The 20,595-nt window shown below is 33.9% G+C and overlaps 7 protein-coding genes across 13 annotated transcripts in view; 4 read left to right on the top strand and 3 right to left on the bottom strand.

Annotated features, from left to right (window-relative positions):
* Positions 1-26: 26 nt before the first annotated feature.
* mRpL41 (mitochondrial ribosomal protein L41) lies at positions 27-1,011 on the bottom strand. Of its 2 annotated transcripts, none has more exons than XM_033465024.2 (3): positions 909-1,011; positions 543-710; positions 27-433 (listed from the first exon to the last, which is right to left on the bottom strand). In XM_033465024.2, the coding sequence occupies exons 2-3, from the start codon at positions 700-702 to the stop codon at positions 90-92; spliced, it is 504 nt and encodes a 167-aa protein (XP_033320915.2). In that variant the 5' UTR covers positions 703-710; positions 909-1,011; the 3' UTR covers positions 27-89. The 2 variants fall into 2 exon arrangements, with proteins under 2 accessions (XP_033320915.2, XP_033320914.2); XM_033465023.2 differs by having other exon boundaries at positions 846-998.
* A 113-nt stretch (positions 1,012-1,124) lies between these two features.
* On the top strand, positions 1,125-3,502 carry TfIIFbeta (transcription factor TFIIFbeta). Its single transcript, XM_076525583.1, has 6 exons — positions 1,125-1,422; positions 1,505-1,656; positions 1,729-1,818; positions 1,892-2,016; positions 2,088-2,231; positions 2,306-3,502. Exons 1-6 carry the CDS (start codon positions 1,274-1,276, stop codon positions 2,459-2,461), a joined length of 816 nt encoding a protein of 271 aa, XP_076381698.1. The 5' UTR covers positions 1,125-1,273; the 3' UTR covers positions 2,462-3,502.
* Mpi (mannose phosphate isomerase) lies at positions 2,472-5,971 on the bottom strand. Of its 2 annotated transcripts, none has more exons than XM_033464983.2 (6): positions 5,431-5,971; positions 4,783-5,113; positions 4,395-4,710; positions 4,165-4,332; positions 3,893-4,095; positions 2,472-3,793 (listed from the first exon to the last, which is right to left on the bottom strand). In XM_033464983.2, the coding sequence occupies exons 2-6, from the start codon at positions 5,098-5,100 to the stop codon at positions 3,587-3,589; spliced, it is 1,212 nt and encodes a 403-aa protein (XP_033320874.2). In that variant the 5' UTR covers positions 5,101-5,113; positions 5,431-5,971; the 3' UTR covers positions 2,472-3,586. The 2 variants fall into 2 exon arrangements, with proteins under 2 accessions (XP_033320874.2, XP_076381697.1); XM_076525582.1 differs by having other exon boundaries at positions 5,326-5,966.
* Positions 5,972-6,313: 342 nt separating this feature from the next.
* RpL30 (ribosomal protein L30) lies at positions 6,314-7,306 on the top strand. The gene is made up of 4 exons (XM_033464988.2): positions 6,314-6,428; positions 6,514-6,558; positions 6,727-6,872; positions 7,093-7,306. The coding sequence occupies exons 2-4, from the start codon at positions 6,538-6,540 to the stop codon at positions 7,268-7,270; spliced, it is 345 nt and encodes a 114-aa protein (XP_033320879.1). The 5' UTR covers positions 6,314-6,428; positions 6,514-6,537; the 3' UTR covers positions 7,271-7,306.
* Positions 7,307-7,685: 379 nt separating this feature from the next.
* LOC143260406 (uncharacterized) lies at positions 7,686-8,987 on the top strand. Its single transcript, XM_076525584.1, has 4 exons — positions 7,686-7,971; positions 8,146-8,244; positions 8,347-8,439; positions 8,514-8,987. Exons 1-4 carry the CDS (start codon positions 7,875-7,877, stop codon positions 8,735-8,737), a joined length of 513 nt encoding a protein of 170 aa, XP_076381699.1. The 5' UTR covers positions 7,686-7,874; the 3' UTR covers positions 8,738-8,987.
* A 143-nt stretch (positions 8,988-9,130) lies between these two features.
* Positions 9,131-11,485, top strand: LOC117217408 (O-glucosyltransferase rumi homolog). Of its 2 annotated transcripts, none has more exons than XM_033464985.2 (6): positions 9,131-9,922; positions 9,996-10,167; positions 10,237-10,438; positions 10,532-10,810; positions 10,879-11,111; positions 11,179-11,485. In XM_033464985.2, exons 1-6 carry the CDS (start codon positions 9,802-9,804, stop codon positions 11,378-11,380), a joined length of 1,209 nt encoding a protein of 402 aa, XP_033320876.2. In that variant the 5' UTR covers positions 9,131-9,801; the 3' UTR covers positions 11,381-11,485. The 2 variants fall into 2 exon arrangements, with proteins under 2 accessions (XP_033320876.2, XP_033320875.2); XM_033464984.2 differs by having other exon boundaries at positions 9,993-10,167.
* The window catches only part of LOC117217405 (Matrix metalloproteinase 1), a 41,641-nt gene continuing 32,443 nt past the window's right edge, over positions 11,398-20,595 (bottom strand). The window contains exons 4-10 of one of the 4 annotated variants that reach the window (XM_033464978.2): positions 19,705-19,856; positions 19,235-19,537; positions 18,876-19,041; positions 18,585-18,721; positions 18,044-18,364; positions 17,592-17,802; positions 11,398-13,777 (exon numbers count right to left, since the gene is read on the bottom strand). In XM_033464978.2, coding sequence (XP_033320869.2) covers positions 13,632-13,777; positions 17,592-17,802; positions 18,044-18,364; positions 18,585-18,721; positions 18,876-19,041; positions 19,235-19,537; positions 19,705-19,856 — 1,436 coding nt within the window. In that variant the 3' untranslated portion in view covers positions 11,398-13,631. Of the gene's footprint in view, positions 13,778-13,942; positions 14,204-17,591; positions 17,803-18,043; positions 18,365-18,584; positions 18,722-18,875; positions 19,042-19,234; positions 19,538-19,704; positions 19,857-20,595 lie in introns of those variants that run through there. The other 3 variants (XM_033464980.2, XM_033464979.2, XM_033464981.2) reach the window with 3 other exon arrangements.

Below are 20,595 nucleotides of genomic sequence, written 5' to 3'. Positions count from 1 at the left end.
TATTAAAGTTACTTAAATACCACCAATTTTCATTTTCTTCATTTCATTTGCTTAAAGTATGTATACATTAAATACAATTATATTTACATTCAATTCATGTCATTTCTATCTACAGTGAAAATATCTGTACCAGTTTGTTCTGCCTTAAGTTTAGCTTCCTTAGGAGTTAACTTCTCATATTCACTGGGATTTAGTGGTTCACCATTTGGGCCTAATTGATTATTTTCAAAGTCATCTTCAATTTTTTTTGCATATACTAAGTTGAATAAATCTTGTGCTGTGAATTCATGCTTTGGAAGTTCCTTAACTTTATAAGAAACGTATGGTTTTAAATGAAAATCCTTTAGTGACGGCACAATAATTTCTGGTATCATTTCTGGTATATTAACAAATTTATTTCCCACTTTACGTCCTGTATCCCTTACTCCTCTTTCTAAAATAAATTAGGTAAGTACAATGTATCCAATTTTGTTACAAATTGCTCAATGTTTATTTAAATGCATTTCATAAAAATATAATAGTTGAAATAAAAATTAACTTACTATCGATTGGAATGTCAAAATCCGGATTGGTTGCTTGTTCATGTTTAAAAGAACGACTACCTCGTTTGTTGTATAATAGAAATTTTCGAAAATTTCGCTTGCCATGACAAACAGACGAAGTCGAAATCTGTCGATTTATAATCATACGTGTTGACGCCATCGTAATTTCTGAAAAATAGTAAATTTTCTTCTAACAAATACTAATTATAGGTTAAAATTAGAATTGCAAAGTATGATGCATTTCTCAAATTATTACGATCTCACAAATTCCTTAAAACTTAATAAAGAAGCCATTAGATTTACCATAAATTAATATTTTGTTTATGTATATCTATTTATTAATGTATGTTGCACTGAGATATTTACTTCGTAAAATAACAGGTCATTGACTTTTATTCAGATTTTACCTACACCATAGAACACAGAACATCCTTTAGAGAAACGAAACTTTTGTCGGAATCTTTGACACAGAACCACAAAATGCCACAAATACGGTCGATTAGTGAACTAAATGTCATAGGTTATGTTACAACATCAACTGTTGCTGAGTCAGTCTTGAAAGTCTTTGTTCATTGTTAGAGAATGTACATTGTACCGTAAGTAATGTACATGGAAAGAAAGTTATGATATACAAACGTATCAAGTGTTAAAAATTTATAAATAATTGTTTTATTCATTGCATGAATACGGTACTTAAGTTTAAAAAAAATTGATTTATTGAAGTAGATACGATGTCAGCAAATGCTTCACATACAGAAAAGGAGTTAGATTTAAGCAATGCTGGCAGAGGTGTTTGGTTAGTCAAAGTACCCAAATACATAGCTAACAAATGGGAGAAAGCACCTGGCAACATAGAAGTTGGAAAACTAAAGATAACCAAGTAGGTTCAATTCTAAAATTCTTTTATTAAATCTTGTTAATTCTGTGAACAATTTAAATTTCATGTGTTTAATATATGTTAGAAATCCTGGTCAAAAAGCAGAAGTATCTCTGAAATTGTCAGAAGCTGTCCTAGCTTTGAAAGAGCCAGGAGAGGAAGAAATTCCTAAACAGCATAGATTAGATGTTACAACCGTAACTAAACAAATGTTAGGTGTATTTTCTCATGTCACACGTAAGTTATTGAAATTGATTTTTAATACTTATCATTTGAAAATTCATTTATAAATTATACATCCTTCTGCAGCATCAAATAATTCTGACTCCATCGTTCCTGAAACTGAGAAACTTTACATGGAAGGGAGAATAGTACAAAAATTAGAATGCCGGCCATATGGTAATGATTTCATTTTACAATATTTAAAAGTCCATCAAAGAACACATTAATCATGAATTTGTTTTAATTTCAGCTGATAATTGTTATATGAAATTGAAATTGCAAAGTATCAAAAGAGCTTCTGTACCACAAAGACAAGTTCAACAATTGGATAGAGTTGTTCAAAATTTCAAGCCTGTTTCTGATCACAAACATAATGTAAGCATTCGATTTAATATATATCAAAATAGTATATTTACTTTTATATTAATATAATTGAATGTTTATAGATCGAATATGCAGAAAAGAAGAAGGCTGAAGGCAAAAAGATGCGTGATGACAAAGATGCAGTATTGGACATGTTGTTTGCAGCCTTTGAAAAACATCAGTATTATAATATAAGAGATCTTGTGAAAATTACAAGACAACCAATTGTTAGTCTCTTTTAAGTAGTTAAATATGTATATGTTACATGTATTTGTTGTAAATATTAATTTTTATTTTTCAGGTATATCTGAAAGAAATATTAAATGAAGTATGTAATTATAATCTGAAAAATCCTCATAGAAATATGTGGGAATTGAAACCGGAGTACAGACATTACAAGGATGAGGATAAGGCCTCCGAAAATGCTCAAAAGAAAGATGATTCTGATGATGATTAATTCGTGCTAGTTTTACATACATTTCTGTTTTAATTACATCGTTTACTGAAATATAAACAAAACTAGAATATTTTACATAATATTGAAGTCAAGGCTATGCAGAATACATAAAATTGTCACAATTTTTGAAATTTGACACACTCACAATTACTTTTCTCCGAGTTGTAAAAATTGTTGATAGAAATGGCAATTATATAAGACATCCTTTTATTGTTACATAAACGAAAATTGTAAATTTATAAAATGTATATTTATACTCCATAAGAAAACGGATTGTATAGTTTCAATACATACATAGTTGTTACAAGATTTTTAATATTGCTTAGATAGCGCATGAACAGCAACATATTCATGAAAATATTTCAAACAAGTTTTATGTGTGACTTGAAGAATAAAGTGACATATTTCTTTCATAAACAAGTTAGTATGGAATGTTATTATTACTATGAATTCGTAAAGCTATTTTATTGCTTGATTTAATGATATTTCTGAATGTTATATAATTTCTCATTTAATTAATTTATTATAAGTAGTTTTTATGTACATGATAAAATGAAGGATGTAATTCAATTCACAAAGATTGATTAGGGTTGATTGCACATTGTCTTAAATTATCACATCAAAATAGTATGCAAGAGTAATATCTTTTGCATACTTTTTTATGGTATATAGTATAATATAGTAAAATATATAATAAAATATAGTTTATACCATATTTTTTATGATATAAAGTAAACTAAAGATCGAACCAATAATTTTTTCGAAATACGAAAGTACTACTTAACATTGGAAGATAAAAGACTATATAAAATGTATATCACGACAGGAATATTTTGTGATGCATTAATATTGAAAGTATTGTACATATACACAAATTAACACTATTTTATATTATTTATCTAAATGTTCACCGCCCACCGATAAAAATATAAGATTCTATATAAGCGGTCTACCATATAAATTACTAAATGCAACTTCATGGCTAAAACTTTACTACCGATGTATTATCAAAGATTAATAAATACTTGCTCTAAACTCTAAGCATGTAAAGGTGCAATAAATAATACTTTGTAAGTGGCATCTTGTTACTGTTCATCGTATCTTCAATAGATCTGAATACTTTCTTTAAACATTTACAAAAGCTTGGAACATTAACATTGGATGACATCCACACAAAACTTTAATTCCAATTTTTTCATTTCCTGGAATGAATATAACTGATCCTCTGTACAGAACTTTTGACGATGAAATCTCACCTTTCCCATTTATGATAATTAAAATACTTGCTGTGCTTCTAGGAATGATATTGTAAGAAGATCTTCCTGGAGGTATCTAAAATGTATATGCATAGTAATATATGTATACATACATATATACGAACACATTTTTAAATATTAGTAACACAAAGTTTTATTATACAGGGGGACTCACTGTAATTTTAGCCACTGCAAAGTCTAACACTGGAGGTCGAAATAGTTCTGTGCAATCGTCCTCGCGAGTAGGTTGAAATCTTTTAGCAGAAATGGGTTCACAGTTGTATGTTAACATTTCCATCAATGTTGGCACATCTTTCAATTTAGAAGTCAATCCTGCACGTACTACATTATCAGAACATGCCATACATTCTATGCAATCTATAAATATATTTTTAAAACTATATGTACACTGAAAATGTTGTACAAAATATATGAAAAAATATTTACCACCCGAAAGATATGCATGAGGTTCATTTGGACCAAGATAAATAGCCTCTCCAGGTTGCATCGTTACATAATTAAAGAAATAAATGCCAAAACATCCAACATCTGCTGGATAATCAATGTGTAATCTTTCCAACAAGCTAGCATGTAAAGACTGTCTTAAAGACTCGTCTAAAATGAAAAAATTTTATTGACTATAAGGCTTACACTACCAATCTACTAATTTAATTTACCTGAATTAGATAATCTGTCAAGTAACTTTCTAAGTTGTAACTCAATCAAACCAGCATCACAGGTCATGAGACTGTGGAAACATGTTTTCAAAGCTCTGTTAGTGGTTGCTTCATCTGTAGCCATAAATTTAAGTACTTTATCTTCACCTATTACAACACGTAACTCTGGAAGAACTTTCAGAAATTCCTTTATCTCTCTAACTGGACGGAAACCACAGAGAACTTCAAACGGTGTTAAAGCTATTGCAAGCTCAGGTTTGTAATTCGCATCTTTATAAATAGTAGGATATTGCTGATGTAATTCTTTGGCCTTTTCCTACAGTGGTATATTAGATTTAACAGTAAAGTACACAAAGTAATTACTTTTCTGGTGAATATGTATGTATACCTTATTTGGATGTGCTTGAATTGACAATGCTTTGTTCACAGACAAAACCTTAAAAAGAAATGGTAAATGTTCTCCAAATATCTTTTTAACATCTTTGCCCAAAAAATTGCTATTTTCTTTTATATATTGTTCCAAAGTCATGTCTAAATCCTTCATATATGAAGGGCCATTGGGATGTGTACCCATCCATAACTCAGCATATGGTCTTTTTTCATCCAGTGTGAATTCTGAATTTGCAGATTTTACCAATGTTGCAACCGTGCTATCTATTCCGTATCTTCCCCAATCATAAGTTTGTATCTTACATTGAAGTTCCATTGTGCAAATATAACTGAAATATAAAACATGATATTTTATACATCTGTTTCATGTGAACAATATAAATTTTCATATACACAATCCATCAACACAAAGTAACAATTTAAGACAAAAATTTTCACTTGCACATTGATGTATTTTAAACGGTATCACTACATATGTTGCTGATCAAAATATTTAATATAATTTCATTTAATTTAAAAAAATATGTTTATAATTCCTTACATTGCTTGTACACGTATGAAGCCGAAAACGTGGGCGTCGCTGATAACAAATGACTACTTTGTTAACGTTTACACATAACAAATAAAGAACTAATTATGTACATACATCTGTTATCAGTCCTATTGATAACACCTGCAATATGTACTTCCTTTATATGCGTTATCATATTTACGGAATTGTATTACAATTTTACAATCTCATTTCGCTTTTTCCTTCATATTTTATAGTTCACATTGATTTCCTAATTACTTCTGAAATTTAATGCCTTCCTTTTATGTTTTTTCATACATTTTATGAGTAAAATAAACGTTTTCTATTCGTCGGTTTACAACAACCCATGTTATTATGTATGTATGTATACAAGGAATCTCGAAGCAAGCCCTTCAAAAGATTCCTGAGATCATTTGAAGTACAATGTTATTATGTACATATCGATCGTTAGTTACAATTTACAATTGATGCAAGCTTATAATGTGTAAAACCTCTTTCACACGGCGATTCGCGAATCGCGTATGCATACGGTACGCGCAGGTATGCGTCCGAGTCATCAAGTCCGACCATTCTTTCACACGTCGAATTCAAAATTCATTCATTCAGTGGAGAGTATTTAAAGCTAGAAACTCTAATTATTTTCCGCATGCTCTAATAATACTGCATTGTATAATAAAAGAATGTTCACTATTCGAAGACAATTTTCATTATTCGAAAGATGGTATTACAAATTTAAAGATGCGTAAAAAAAAATTAAACATAAAATATCTTGAACTGTTATTCGTCAAGTTCTAAAAAGAATGCTATTACTGTGAAGTCTATGTATAAACTTATTAACGTTGTAAATATTCCTCTACAAGAAAAAAAACTGTCTTAACATTGAATCGTTAGCCAATCAGAGCTAAATAATTTCTGTCCCCATCTTTGATTGCTTAGCAAGCTGCACATACAAACGGAAAGTTGGGAGCTGCGACCTCTTCAGCTGTGTAACGGAAGTACAGAACACTCTCTATAAAATTTGTTTCGTGACTAATCTCGAACTCGAACTGATTTCGACATTTTCAGGTTCTTTCACGTCCGGCGTGTTCCGTGGCAATACGCGTGTTGAGAAGGTATCGAAACGTTCTAATATTTTATAATAAAATATTAAATAAATTAGCAAAAATGTTAGTAAATAATTTCTAAATATTCTTTTAGACGCATATTTAATTAAACAAAAAGATGGTAGCCAAGAAGAAGCAGGTAAATAATTTAACCTATATTTATTTCCGGCACGTGTTTCATCCATTTTTCAAAGCACATGTTGAGTTTCACTATTTAGTTTTGTTAGGATGAAATCAACTTCATTTTTTTTTTAATAAGTATTACTAAATATGTACTGATTACATGAATTATTTTTCGATTTAACAGAAGAAGTCCCAGGATGGCATCAACGCCAGATTGGCTCTGGTCATGAAGTCAGGAAAATGTGTTCTGGGCTACAAACAGACGCTTAAGTCGCTTCGGCAAGGCAAAGCAAAATTGGTCATCATAGCCAACAACACACCTCCTCTAAGGTGAGACTGAGATGTAGTACTCCCACAAGAATAATAAATTTGGAAAATATAATTTCGAATCGTAAAAATGGTATTGAATGATTTAAATAATTGATGACGATTTATACGTCCATCATGGGAGTTCTACGGAGTAGTCTCACGTCTCTGCTTGTAAGTGCAGAGACAGTTCAGTTATAAAATAATATACTAGTGTCTATAAAATGTGTCTTCTTTTAAACAGGAAATCAGAGATCGAATATTATGCCATGTTGGCCAAGACTGGTGTCCATCACTATATGGGAAACAACATAGAATTAGGTACCGCATGCGGAAAATACTTTAGGGTATGCACCCTTTCTATAACAGACCCAGGAAACTCTGACATCATCAAGTCTATGCCCATGGGTGATCAGGCATAAATGTATATTTTTTATTAAATAAAAATATAAAAAAGATTTTATATGAATTTTTAATTACTTTCCCATATTGTTTTTTAAATTATATAACATGATTGTAATTGCGCTGATAATTAATTTGTACCATTTTATAGTTTACACACAATTATTAGCTCCAACTCCTTCACTGCTTCGAGCCGCAAATTGATAAGCAGTCGAAGATAAAAGTAGTACATAAACAATGTTAATATGAACAAGAGATATTTTGCAGTGTCTAACTGAACTCGTAATGGGCAACAATTGTATAGGAGCGTCGCGTTGGAGAGCCGCAGATAAATAACGAATGGGCCCGTAGAACATGATTTGCTTATCATTGATCTAAACAACCACCGTTCATGTAAATAATATGCCATTGTTATTGCTTTGCTCTGATTGGCTGAGGATTCATTCTTAAGTAAAATGGCTCCCATCTACTTAGGGAGCAAGGGGCTGAGATTGGGCCATTACTGTACCACATTTAAAATTAGCTCGGTCATTAAATTTTAAAACAAATAAAAATATGTATTAGTTGTGATAAACTAATATTCACAATCTGAGAATTGCTGAAAATTCAAACTAATACGTGATCATGAAAACTATGATTTGTTTATATAAATTTTTAATTATATTACCTTATGTTTTATTAAGTGATGTTATAACAGCGGAAACAACAATGGGAAATGAGAGTATGTAAAAATTACTGTATTTATTGTTAATATGTGAATAGAGTGTTCATCATTTTCATTTCTAACCTATATAGTGATAAATAAAATAGAATTTCATTCAATAAAACATTAAAATATACTGAAATTATATTTCAGAGTGCAATTTATTTCTATTAATTCATTATTTTTTTGCAGTCCCTGATCTTGAAGAAGGAAAAAATTGCAACTGTAACAAATTAAAATGCTCATGTTGTGAATACTTAGATTGGAAATTTATTAATGTAAATGGACTAGGTAATACAATAAAATAAAACTACAATAAAATAAGTATTTATGACATAATATAATGAAAACATTATTATGATAATTAATGTTCACAATTATATTTTGTTACAGTATGTGCAGATATTAAATATGTGGCAGATAATGTTGGTGTCATACTTTCAGTAACATATAATAACACAGTCATTATTCAACAGAAAATTTTTCGTAAGTTTTTATTATCAGACATTTAATATTAAAATTATAATAAATATAAACTAATAATATTAACAAATTTTTAGTTGAGGAACAAATTCCAATATGTATAAAGGATAATATAGTTGGAATATTGCCTGGCAGTTTGTGTATATATGCATATGATATTGTTGCAACTCCTCAAAATTTTCATGCTTGTTTTAAAATCGTAGGAAGTGTATTTAATATTAAGTTTACTACTATAAATTTGGGTTGTTTTAATATTAAAAAGAATGGTATCAACAAAATGAATTTAAATGAAATGTTATGAATTGGTACAAATGTAAAATTCATAAGAATCAATGCTTCGGCATATCATAGATGGGTACATACTACATATATGTATAATAATGTTTAAGATTACCATAGATATGTAATAAATTGTTTATATTTTTTCAAATTTTTTATTTGTCTATAATTATGTAAAGTTTATCTGTATGTATTTACAAAATAAAAGTATGTAGTTGTCACGTGTATACTGTGATGGTTGTGAAAATAAAAAAGGACGAGATCTTTCATAAGAGTTTCTTGATACTGACACTGATTCTTAACTAATATTACCTTTATTAAAAGAAGAGACGTGCCGTTTTGTAACGTCCTGTACAAAACCTTTCCAACGAAACCCGAGCTTACCATTTCGCGGTATGCTAATCCATATTTTTATCGTTACGATCCCTGGGTGGTCTGATAAGTTGTTCTATATCGCATATCGTATATCGTTTGCCATGTGGGTAATCGTTATATTAAATATTATTAGGAGAACATAGAAGAAGACGGAAAACTATATTTATATAGATAAATGTAATTATTGTCAAAAAGAAAAACTAAACAGACTCAGGCACCGGGAACAGGCATATATCCCCGAACACCCAAATTTCTAAACGACAACATTGCAATGGACACCTTCGGATCACTGCCGGATAACCAATTCATTTTATCAATCCAAGGCGTTCTCATGAAATACCTGATCCTCTCCTTCTAAAAGATCAACGAGCTGAATACCCGAACAACCTGGCTCGGAATTAACAGGAACAGAACAGAACAGACAGAAAGAGAGAAGAAACAGAAAGAACAGACAGAAACAGAGCATTTTCGAAAACTGCTCTGAAATTTGTTGCAGAGAGGCATCATCCAATCCCATTTGTGAGATCTTTCAGGAAGCACTTTTCAGGGCAGTCTCCGAAAATGCTTTGTCTCTGTCGTGTGGAAGTTAATTTCGACCCCTGATTTACAATGTATGTATGTACGCACAACATACACACATACACATATGCATACATACATAGATAACCGGGATCCGTCTAGATTTGTCATGTTGGTGTGTTTGAAAGCACTATGACATTACATTATATCTTATTAATTGCTATTATTTGGGTAGCTCGCTGTGAAGAACAATATTGTTCTATTGACAGTGCAAAGAATTGTGACAGCGAAAAGGAAACCGTTTATAGTAAAGGTATTTCTTCGTAATTTAAAAAAGCTTTGGTGTTTTTTTTGTCATGTTTTTCATGAATTTTATTTCGAAGTAGGGTTAAACGAAAGGTATAATAAATATTATCATGCAATTGAGGAATCGAAGAAAAATTACAGATCATGTAATAATACAAACAATGGTTGTTATAAAAATGTTATTACAAAAGACTTGAAATCTTTCAAGCAGCAGAATATAAACAAGTACTTAATAAATACTGCAAAGGATAGGTATATGAATGTGGTAAATCTTAAATCTCATAATGTTCATTCGAGCACATAATATTTTGTTTTTTACAGAGGAACATTTTATCAAATAATACAAGGGAAGATATATAGACAGAAGGACTGTATGTTTCCATCAAGGTGTGCTGGAATAGAGTATTTCCTTTTAAAATTGGCTCCCAACTTACCGGATATTGATTTAGTGATAAATACACGTGACTATCCTCAAACTAGTAAACATTTTGGGGGTCCATTACCTATTTTTTCATTTAGTAAGGTACATACATTTTTTACTCCATGAATTAACAAATACATGTACAGCAAAATTTATTCTTTGAAATAATCAAAGACTTCGAGTGTGTGCATCTAGACAGCACAGAATTATGATATTACGTATCCAGCATGGTCATTTTGGGAAGGTGGCCCTGCAATTTCTTTGTATCCTCGAGGACTTGGTAGGTGGGATGAACATCGCATGACATTAGACAAAGCTGGTGAAGAAACACCATGGTCAAAAAAAGAACCTAAAGGATTTTTTAGAGGCTCTAGGACTAGTTCAGAGCGTGATAATTTAGTGTTACTGAGTCGTCAAAAACCAGACTTGGTAGATGCTCAGTACACAAAGAATCAAGCATGGAAATCTGATGAAGTAATTATTTTTTTTTCATATATGTGTGTATAGTTGTGGGCATAACATAATTTCGTATTTCATTATAGGATACATTACATGCACCCCCAGCTGTTGAAGTCTCCTTAGAATCTCATTGTAAATATAAATATTTATTTAACTTCAAAGGTGTTGCAGCATCATTCAGGCACAAACACTTGTTTTTGTGTCAGTCTTTAGTATTTCATGTTGGGGATGAATGGACAGAATTTTACTATGATGCAATGGTTCCTTGGATTCATTATATACCTGTCCCTAAGGATGCTAACCAATCAGAGATAGAGTACAATTTTCAATTTTTACTATTCTTTTATGATATAAAATTATTTAACATAATCTTAAACTTGTAGGGAACTAATACAATTTGCAAAAGATAATGATGAATTGTCTAAGGAAATTGCAAATCGAGGAAGAGACTTCATATGGAAAAATTTGAAAATGTTTGACATTTTGCAGTTTTGGAAAAAGCTTTTACAAAGGTATTCCAAGCTTCTAACATACAAACCTTCTTTAGATGAAACTTTAATACTAATTAAAAAGAGGGAATTTTAATAATAATGCGATTTGCATTTAATATAAATAATTTTATGTTTTTTTTATTAAAATTTCAATTTTATGATGTAAAATATCGATCAATAAAAATAATTTGGTCAGAAACAGATGTCTTCAACTTTTCGAATAAGCATTATGTTAAACGAACTTTTTTCCTTCATTTTTATTCATACTGTACAATGTCAGGGCATAGCACAATGTGGCAAGTTTCAATATGAATCAATTTATTGCCCTGACGGAAGATCTAGAGCAAATAAAGGCCTTGTACATTGCATCATTTTAAGGACATGCTGTATTCGATTATTTAACTGTTCGTAACGGCGATAATATAAAACTTTGAATTCATTGCAGTCCGTTTTTCTTTTAAAAAACAATTTATTCAACAATTATTAAAAAACTGTACAAGGCTTTTTGTGCTTGGTTTCGCGCTTAAAACTAAGTAATTCTTAAGTACTCAATTATTTATTTATAACGAAAAATTACGGAAACATTTCCTAGAATGTAAAGAAACATATGATACCGTCATCAATGTTTCTAGAATGATATATGTATGCTACAAATTGTGTATGTTATTCACATATTGATTTGAAATCTCTTATCATGTTTTATTTTATATCTAAGTAATTAAATAGTACATAAAAGATAGATATATTTGGAAAGATTCTCATAATTCGCAGCATACATATATTCCTCCAGTGTATGCAATACATATTCCATGTTATTGCTTTTAATGTCATTTTGGTTTCAAAGCATAATACAAATGATCATTATCTTTAAAATAATAGATGTACTCTTGTTACATCCTAGACTAAATCTCACATTTCATAACATGGTCATCAGAGATTATTATTAGTAACTATCATTTATCATAATTCTTTTTAATATTATTTATCATAACACTTTATCATATAAAGAAACAGATTATAGCAATGAAGGAAATCTTACTGAAGAAAATAGAGAATAATATGTTTGACGTAAAAATTTGTAAATAAAGAATAAGACTGTCCACAGAAGATGTACGATAATTTTCTTCACTAATGCATTGTAATAATGATAATAGAACGACAGAAATCCATACATAAAAGAAAGATAATGAAATTTTACTATATATTGACAAAATTTTAAGGCACTTGTATAGAGAACAATTTTCTGGTATAGTGACTACTATGAGTACTATAGATGTTTCCTCATATTATTTGAACAAATTATTCTGTATTTCCTTATATTCCGAGAAGCGAAAACTCTATAATACTCATGATACTGTCAGTTTATGAAACCAATTGACCTTCTTCTTTATTCGCTATTTGTCATGTTTTGCACAAACACGCGAGATAAGTGCCATTAACATTAAGATCTATACAAAACGATCGGTACGAATAAAGAATAAATAGGCAGTGTTAACAGGTTTGGTGACACATTGTTGCATGCGGCTTACAATGTAGTGTATAAACATATTTTACATACTCTTGCATACTTTACATATGTACAGGATGTCTGGCGAGGTGCAACAATATTCGCAATTAAAATGCGTTAATCGAATAAAGTGCATCTCGCGAGGCACGCTGCGAAATACTTACGGCTACTCGATGAAGCAAAATATGATAAATATACAGTTTAGCGAATCCACCTTTGATTTCAATCACCTTGAAATATGTTGTCAAGGTTATCATGCTGGACAACTTTTTCTTATATAAAAAAGGCGCCCTCGTTTTGTTTTTTTTTTTTTAGAGATTCTCGAAAAGTTGTTGCTATATTACTACGATTACTGAAAGGCTTATACACAAATATGATCCTGGGTTGGGTCTGAGTTAGATCTCTAGCGCGAGAAACAATCTGAAACATCTCTTTTTGAGTATAGCGAATATCTTGAAAACTAAAAAAGAGCGCCAAGATCATTGAAGTCGGAGTTAGCTCCTTTAAACTGCATATTTACCCAAAATATTTAAAACTATATTCGGGTAACGTTGCTTCAGTAATGGAATGATTGTTTCATGAGAGACTGAGACGGGCTAACGAACGATCTGTCGCGAGAGTGTCCGTCGACATCAGAGGAATTAACGGCTACGACTCGTGGGCATGAATTAAAATTAGCGTATTGCCGTTTTGGCACAGTTTGACACCACTCCGTGCGCTCGTCATACTTCGAGCCGCGTCCTTTCTGTTCAAATGTTCAGTTCAAATTTTCCTAGTGATCTTCTCCTCATCGATGGCTTCCATCACTCAATAACCTCCGCGGGCAAAAGGCATCTCTTTACGTAGTGGCGATTATTTTAGCAATGATCATAGTCATCATACTGAACGACAGGCACCACCATTGGGACGACGATTCGAAATTGTGCATCGCTCCGTTGTCCGCGTCCTGATTGGAAGACGTGACTAGCTGCTCGTCCGTTTCGCCTGTCGAATTTCATAAACAAATCGTAGAAAGGGGCCTATAGAAGCGTAAGAGGATCGTCGCTGATTGGATGGCTCACTGCACCGGTCGTGATCAGCATAGTTTCGCGGGTGGAATCAACACAGGTGATGGGTTATAAATCGCAGGCTCTCGTCGTTGTTTGGAACTTTTGTTTAGTCTGCTTTTGTGGATCAGTGTTCTCCGTGAGGTCTGCTCCGCGTGAACCTGCATCCCGCGATCCCGTGCTTTATTTAGTGTGTTAACAGTGACCTTTTTTTTATCCCTGGAAAAATGTCTCGTTCCATATTTCGCTGCCTTCTAACCCGAGCTTTACGACTCAACGAGATTCCTCGAACGAACAAGTTTTTCATTCCCGTTCGTTCACTTTTTCCCGAACCCACGCGATTCCGAGTGTAGATTGTTGTCCTCTGGAAAAAGCGAGTTTTTTTCCGAGTTAATGGAACCGCGACTCCTTCGACACCGCGCTTTTATACGACGCAAATATTATCCCCGTCAATCATTTCGAAATCAGCGTCGTGCCGCGATTTCATCTGACCCCGTTGGTTCTCAATGGTGGCAGAACGTCTCGTTTCGGTAAGTTCAAAAGAAATTCAAAAATAAGATCATTCGGGGAACCGTAAGATTTTTGTGCTTGCAAGCGACTTCTCTTTCACTGGTTCTTCACGATCTTAAAATTTGGTTTTGCGATACAACGCGAAGCGTTGTTTTTCTTCATTGTACTTGAATACGAAACGATGGCAGATGAAATCGATTAACTTTGATCATCTTTTTGAAATAGTCTTCGCACAAAAATCTTCAGCGACGGAAATATACAAAGTGGAAGACAAGTGTACGACGTGTCATAGTCCACCTTGTGAAACAATGTTTTCCGAGAAGGATAGAGTTACAAGAACTAAGATCAGCGATAGTACCAGAGAGTAGTTTTTATAGAGAGATTCCTAGGTCTCTAACCACTCCCACACAGGCCAAAGAACCACCCGAAGTACAGAGTGGATGCACAGGGATCTCGAGGGTTCAACATGCCCTATTACCAAAATGATTCCTAGTTCTAACGAAATCATTAGAAACTAAAAGTAGAATACTCGTGCATGTAGATCGTGTGTGTGAGAGAAAGAGGTAAACAAAAATATACGTGCAAATAAAAGGGGCAAATTGGTGAGAACAGAAAAGGATTAGAGGCTGGGAACGAATTAAGAAAAATTAACGGATCGGAGATGGAAAGGTTCAAGGCTAATCTTGTTTATCTTGTAAGGACAAGGGTGGGGGGAAAGATATGCCCTACAACAGATTTAGTTCCAAACAACGTAACCGTCCTCCGTATAGATCACCATGCACCTGTGTTTTGATGTCCACGTATATCAGTAGGTGCGTGCATGTTGCATTCGTGTTTTCTTTCGACTCGTGCAGTGATGCATCCTTTTTGCGTGCATGCAGAAATTCGTGCAGTATTCTCAGTGAATATTATCATTGTAACAAGGTAATGTGATAGGTTACAGGCTTATCCATAGATGGAGCTCCTGATGTTGCGAAGTAATTGTTATGGGGCATAAGTTTCGCGTTTGAAATCTCTTCGAGATCCTGGACAAGCCCGAGTTTTCAAATGTTGAAAAATATTTCTAGTTAGTGATTAGTATAGTTTTGCTATTATATGAAGATACTTGTTTGTTATTGTATTGTGCTAAGTAGTATTTTGCTTTGTTAAGTAGTACCAAGCGACAGAGACAGTGTCAGTAAACAAGGGACGTGCTGACGCATATGGTGCAAAAGTTAGCGCGATGATATGTCGTCATAGATGAATGTTACAACAAGTGACAGTCGGGAAACGATTTCAGATCGGAATGAGGATATATATGTCACACGGAATAGCCAGAAGAATGTAGAGAAACAAGGCCAGACAGAAGACAATGAAGGTAGGAGAGAACACGAAGTACCGTAAATAGACGAATGCAATTCTCGTGGACAAGCGAACACGTGAGAAATAATAAGTGATAGAGAGATGACAGATAGGATAAGCTTAACATTATAATATTTACTGTTCTTTTTTTCAGCGAACTGGTCTCGGCGACGGTGACTGCGATCATAACTCACGTTTAACTCCTTCTTGTGGACCGGTATTTTGAAGGATACTAGCCTTTATCGTTTTTTTTTATATATACATTTTGACATTCTTTTCTATTGGAAACGTAAAGCTTCATGTGCCGCCTGGCTAGTAAATACGCTGGGCTTCAGGATAATTGGGAATTTATTGTTCGCGAAATGATATAATTTGGAGGTTTTGTGTGGGAGTCTCATTGCGCGGGCAGGGGGTGGTTGCGCGCGAACTTAGTCTCAAGAGGACTTCCGGTTTTCGAGTAACTTATAAAATAGATTTACTTTTTCAATTTTTGGTACAAGGAGTAATATTGACGTTGTTAACGAAGTCGAGTAAAATAAAGACTTTTGGGAATTAAATTAAGCGGAAGTCGTCCTAATAATAAATTCATTGGAACAGGTAAAATGTTTATTTTACAAATCGGTAGTAACACAGCAATTCCTATTTGTAGGACTAAAGATTAGAAGACTTCATTTATAATAACAAATATTACATATATAAAATTTGTATTGTCCATATTACGGCCGATTTGCGGGTGTGGATTAATTACATATGAACAAAAACAAGGGGATGATGTTGTGTGGAAGCATATTCATGAATATGTTAGTAAATCTATTGAATAATGTGTGCCGTGATGTTGATGATTTTCCAACAGGATCCAATAACTAGATCAGATCGGTTTTAATACTATACCACCACCATTCAACACTCAAATTATTCGATTACCGCATTTTGTGATTGTTCTTCATAGAAGAAGTTTGTGCAAACCGTAAGATATGATCGTCGTGCAATAATGATCGATCGAAATCTACGCGAAGAGAATTAAAGTTACATTATCCATTGAATATGATCGTCAAGATGCAATTTATCTTTATTCTCACAATGCGATGTATTAGCTATTGCGTGGCTAGTTGCATCACAATCCGAACTGCGATAAAAGTAGACTTTTTGAACGTGGAAGTTGAATAACAACTGTATAGTATGTATATTGTACCTATATTATATCATCTCTATTGTACCTTGAATGTAATCGTCCTTGTGTATTATTTTGATGAGAATTTATTTCATCGCGTGACTCTTTTTGCACATAATATTCGTTAAAATCGTTGTTTAAGCGCATGCACAAATTTCTTCAATGGATGAGAGCCCTAGGTACGTAGTAGCCAGGTGTTCGAGACACCAAATACTTTATCCCCGCCGTATCACACTTCTTTACACTCTGAGCCTCTTTACAGAAATGGAACAACTTCGAAGTTTCAGCTATCCATTGCTCTAACATTAAAATATTTGCTTGTTCATTCAAATTACAAATATTGATAGATACAAGAATTAATATAACTTTGTATATATTTGTATATACTTTGAGGTAGACATTAATATTCAAAATTGTAAAATTCAGGCCATCCCTTGAATAACACGTATTTTTTTTCTACAGTTTTGTTGAATGAGATACGAAGACGTAAAAAAAGAAATTTGCATTAGCCATGGGATGGTCTAAAACTTTAAGTCAACTTGAGATCATCAAAATGTTGCACACTTTGACCAATTTAAGTTTGATCAAGACTAGATATTTCATTGTTTACGAACTTAGTTTGTAAATTCTTTCTTCTATGGCCTGATTGATGTTTTAACACAAACACGTGGACACTGAAACTTCTATGGCGAGTTTAGGATCTGGTTCGGCTCGAATGAAGCTTTAGTACCTGCGTCTAGCATGATGTCTCCCACATCTCCGTAACGGTCGGTGTCGTCGAAGTCACCGTCGTCGGGCACCAGGATGCCAGCATGTGGAAAACTGTCTTCAGGATTTTCACGCAGCCATTGGACATTACCTAGTGTTCCTTTGTTGGCGGACCTGCACCCGAACCACCAGTACGCCGTCGACCTTGGGAACGCTGGGTCAGCAACGTCCACCTGAGAAGTAGCAGTTCATTTTATTTAAACTCCTTCGTCCCGGTGTGTCATTTACATTTAGATTGTTATTTAATTCTGGTTTAATCAAGTTATGGCAAAAGGCAAGAGTCATCAATGCTATTTTTTAAGATAAGTGAAATAACTATAATGATTTTTCTTTTCCTACAATCTCATTGGTAACTTTTATGACTTTTAGGACTAGTATAGTAATCGTATTGAGTAATATTGTTGGAATACTAACGCTGAACGACCTGTCCTGGAACCGGTAGTAAGCGTCACCTTTGAAGAAGTACGTATAACCGCGATAGACGATCGAGGCGTCCAGATTATCCGGAAGACCCTCCCAATTCGAGATCAGTTTAGGATAAGTGTTCTTCACTGGCGGCTTCTGCGCTGGGTCGAACCTCCAGAACTTGCTACCTTTGTAGAAGTAGATCTTGCCGTTTCCGGTCCATACGGTTACAGTGTCGATGTTGTCTGGAATGCCAGTGAAACCCTCGCTGATTTCCTTCGGGTAATCCCCGTCCATTCTCTTGCCCACGAATCTCCAATACTTTGAGCCCTGTTTCAAACAAAACAATAATTTATCCTGAACGTTCACTAGTTACAATACTCTTTGCGTTCGAAATTTCTGTTCGATTTTGACCTTCGGCTATTTATTCTGCATTGTGTCGACGGTTGCTGTAGATTTAATAGCAATAGGGTTGGTCTAGTTTCACTTTGTCTAGTTTTAGAAATGGATGTTTAAAACGTTTTCTTGGCAAACCGTTTGATTTCCTCACCTTGAAGAAGTATGTCTTGCCGTTCTTGTACGTGAACGCTGCGTCTATGTTTCCTGGCAGACCCTTCCACGAGTTCGAAATAAGCTTGGGGTAGCCGATTGCCACTCCGTCCGCCGTCAATCTCCAATAACGATCACCTGCAGTTAGATAGAATGCTTAGCATTGATTTCAAAGCAAAATCCGAATATTCGGTCTTTGTTCTAATCACTTTTATCATTTCGTCCTATTTTCAGTTTTTACTTAATTTCTCTGGGGTTAATGTATAGTATTTTCTGAGTGTGTAATACGAACCCTTGAACACGTATATGTGTCCCTCCGCAGAATTGAACATGGTGTCCACTTTTGGATCTGTGCAAAGCTCGGAATCCTCTTCACTGGGCGCTGACGTAGTCGAAGTTCCGAATCTAGGTCCAGTTGGAATTCCGCCGGAATTCGAAGTCTTTTTTCCGTACAAAGCCTGAAGCACAATTAGGTTGGAGTTACACATATGGGTTCGAATAAGTGGCTTTTCAAATTTTCAACTGAAATTTTGAGGACCACAATTCTAGCAGGATTGTTTACACTTTAACTTCAACAATAGAAAAGATCTATGAAAACATTAAATTCTGAACTTAATGTAAACAACTTTATCAGGTATTCTTCGTATTTACCTGAATACCCTGGATATCGTCGTCGTCCAACCGGAAGTAGGGCTCGTATCCACGATAGAAGGGTGCCATCAGTGCCGTTTTTACGTCGCTGTGACTCAAGCCGAGGGAATGGCCGAACTCGTGAGCTGCGACTTGAAACAGATTGGTGCCGCGAAAACTGTCGATTGTCCATTGCTCTGCGTCGTCGAAATGGGCATCGCCGCCATAAACAGGGAAATAAGCGTGAGCCAAAGTGCCACCAGGTCCGTCGAAAGGATCTCCGTCACCGTGCTCCCCCTTTTCGAATCTGATCTCTATGTGGACCTAAAATTCATTAATAGCGAATTATTCATAAACTAGATCCGATGCAATGTAGACGATCTTCTCCACTCAGCATATTAGGCGCTACGAATTAAATTCTGTATTTGCAGAGTTAACCAATCCAAGAAATCTAGGATTAATTTCCAAAAATGTTTTTTCGATTCTGTTACCTGTCCTGATTTCTTCTGAATGAAGAGGAGATCTGTATAGTCGGACCACACTTTGAACGCTTTGCTCAGCTCGACGTCGACCTTTTGCTGCGGCAGATTCCGCGGGTACTTGCTGATCTTGTAAGTCAGTTTTTTCACACGCCATCGTGATCCTAAATAAAACAATATCTATTAGATTTTGGTTAATTGTTTATTTTGTCAACTTATTTGCCGCCTGAAGGCAATTATTCAAGAAACATTTGTAGTCACTCTTTCTATCAGACTGAAGATTAGGCATCCTGCAGATGAATATTATATTTCTCGGTAAATAATCTTAAAGTTTTCAATCTACTTGATGTATTAAGGCAAATGAGTCTCGACAAACACGTTTCATGCAACCAAACTGGTTTATTAATTGTACGAAACAATTATCTTCGATACAAAAAGATTATCAACTCGTCCCAGAGGATAGGTTTGAGAAGATTGCCTCGTCATCGCGACAAGAATCTATTATCCACTGTTGAAACGACAGATGCAGCAAGGTTCTAGTGACCAAGGTCGAGCGTGATTAGCGGTCGCTGTTATTAAAATTGAAAAACGCGTGCGAGCGGCGAAGCTTAGATCCTTTTTTAGACTGTTGTTGCTCACTGGAACATGTACCGAGCTATTTTAGGACCATTCAAACCGAAAAATCATTGGCTTGTTACATAAGAATCCTCAAAAGGTCATTTCTCAACAATCGACGTTACGCAAAACCTCTAAATGGGAATTAGCTTTCTCTCTGTCACATTTGGCACATTTTACCAGTACTACTATGCGGTAAATTAATTCCATATTCTGCACACATGTGCATTACATAATTGCCTAACTGCAACACTTTTCCAATTCAAATAGTGATTTTTACTGTGAAAA

Source organism: Megalopta genalis, chromosome 12 (assembly GCF_051020955.1).
Source record: "Megalopta genalis isolate 19385.01 chromosome 12, iyMegGena1_principal, whole genome shotgun sequence".
In the NCBI taxonomy this organism is placed as follows: Eukaryota; Metazoa; Arthropoda; class Insecta; order Hymenoptera; family Halictidae; genus Megalopta; species Megalopta genalis.
This window is presented reverse-complemented; position numbering and strand designations above follow the sequence as displayed.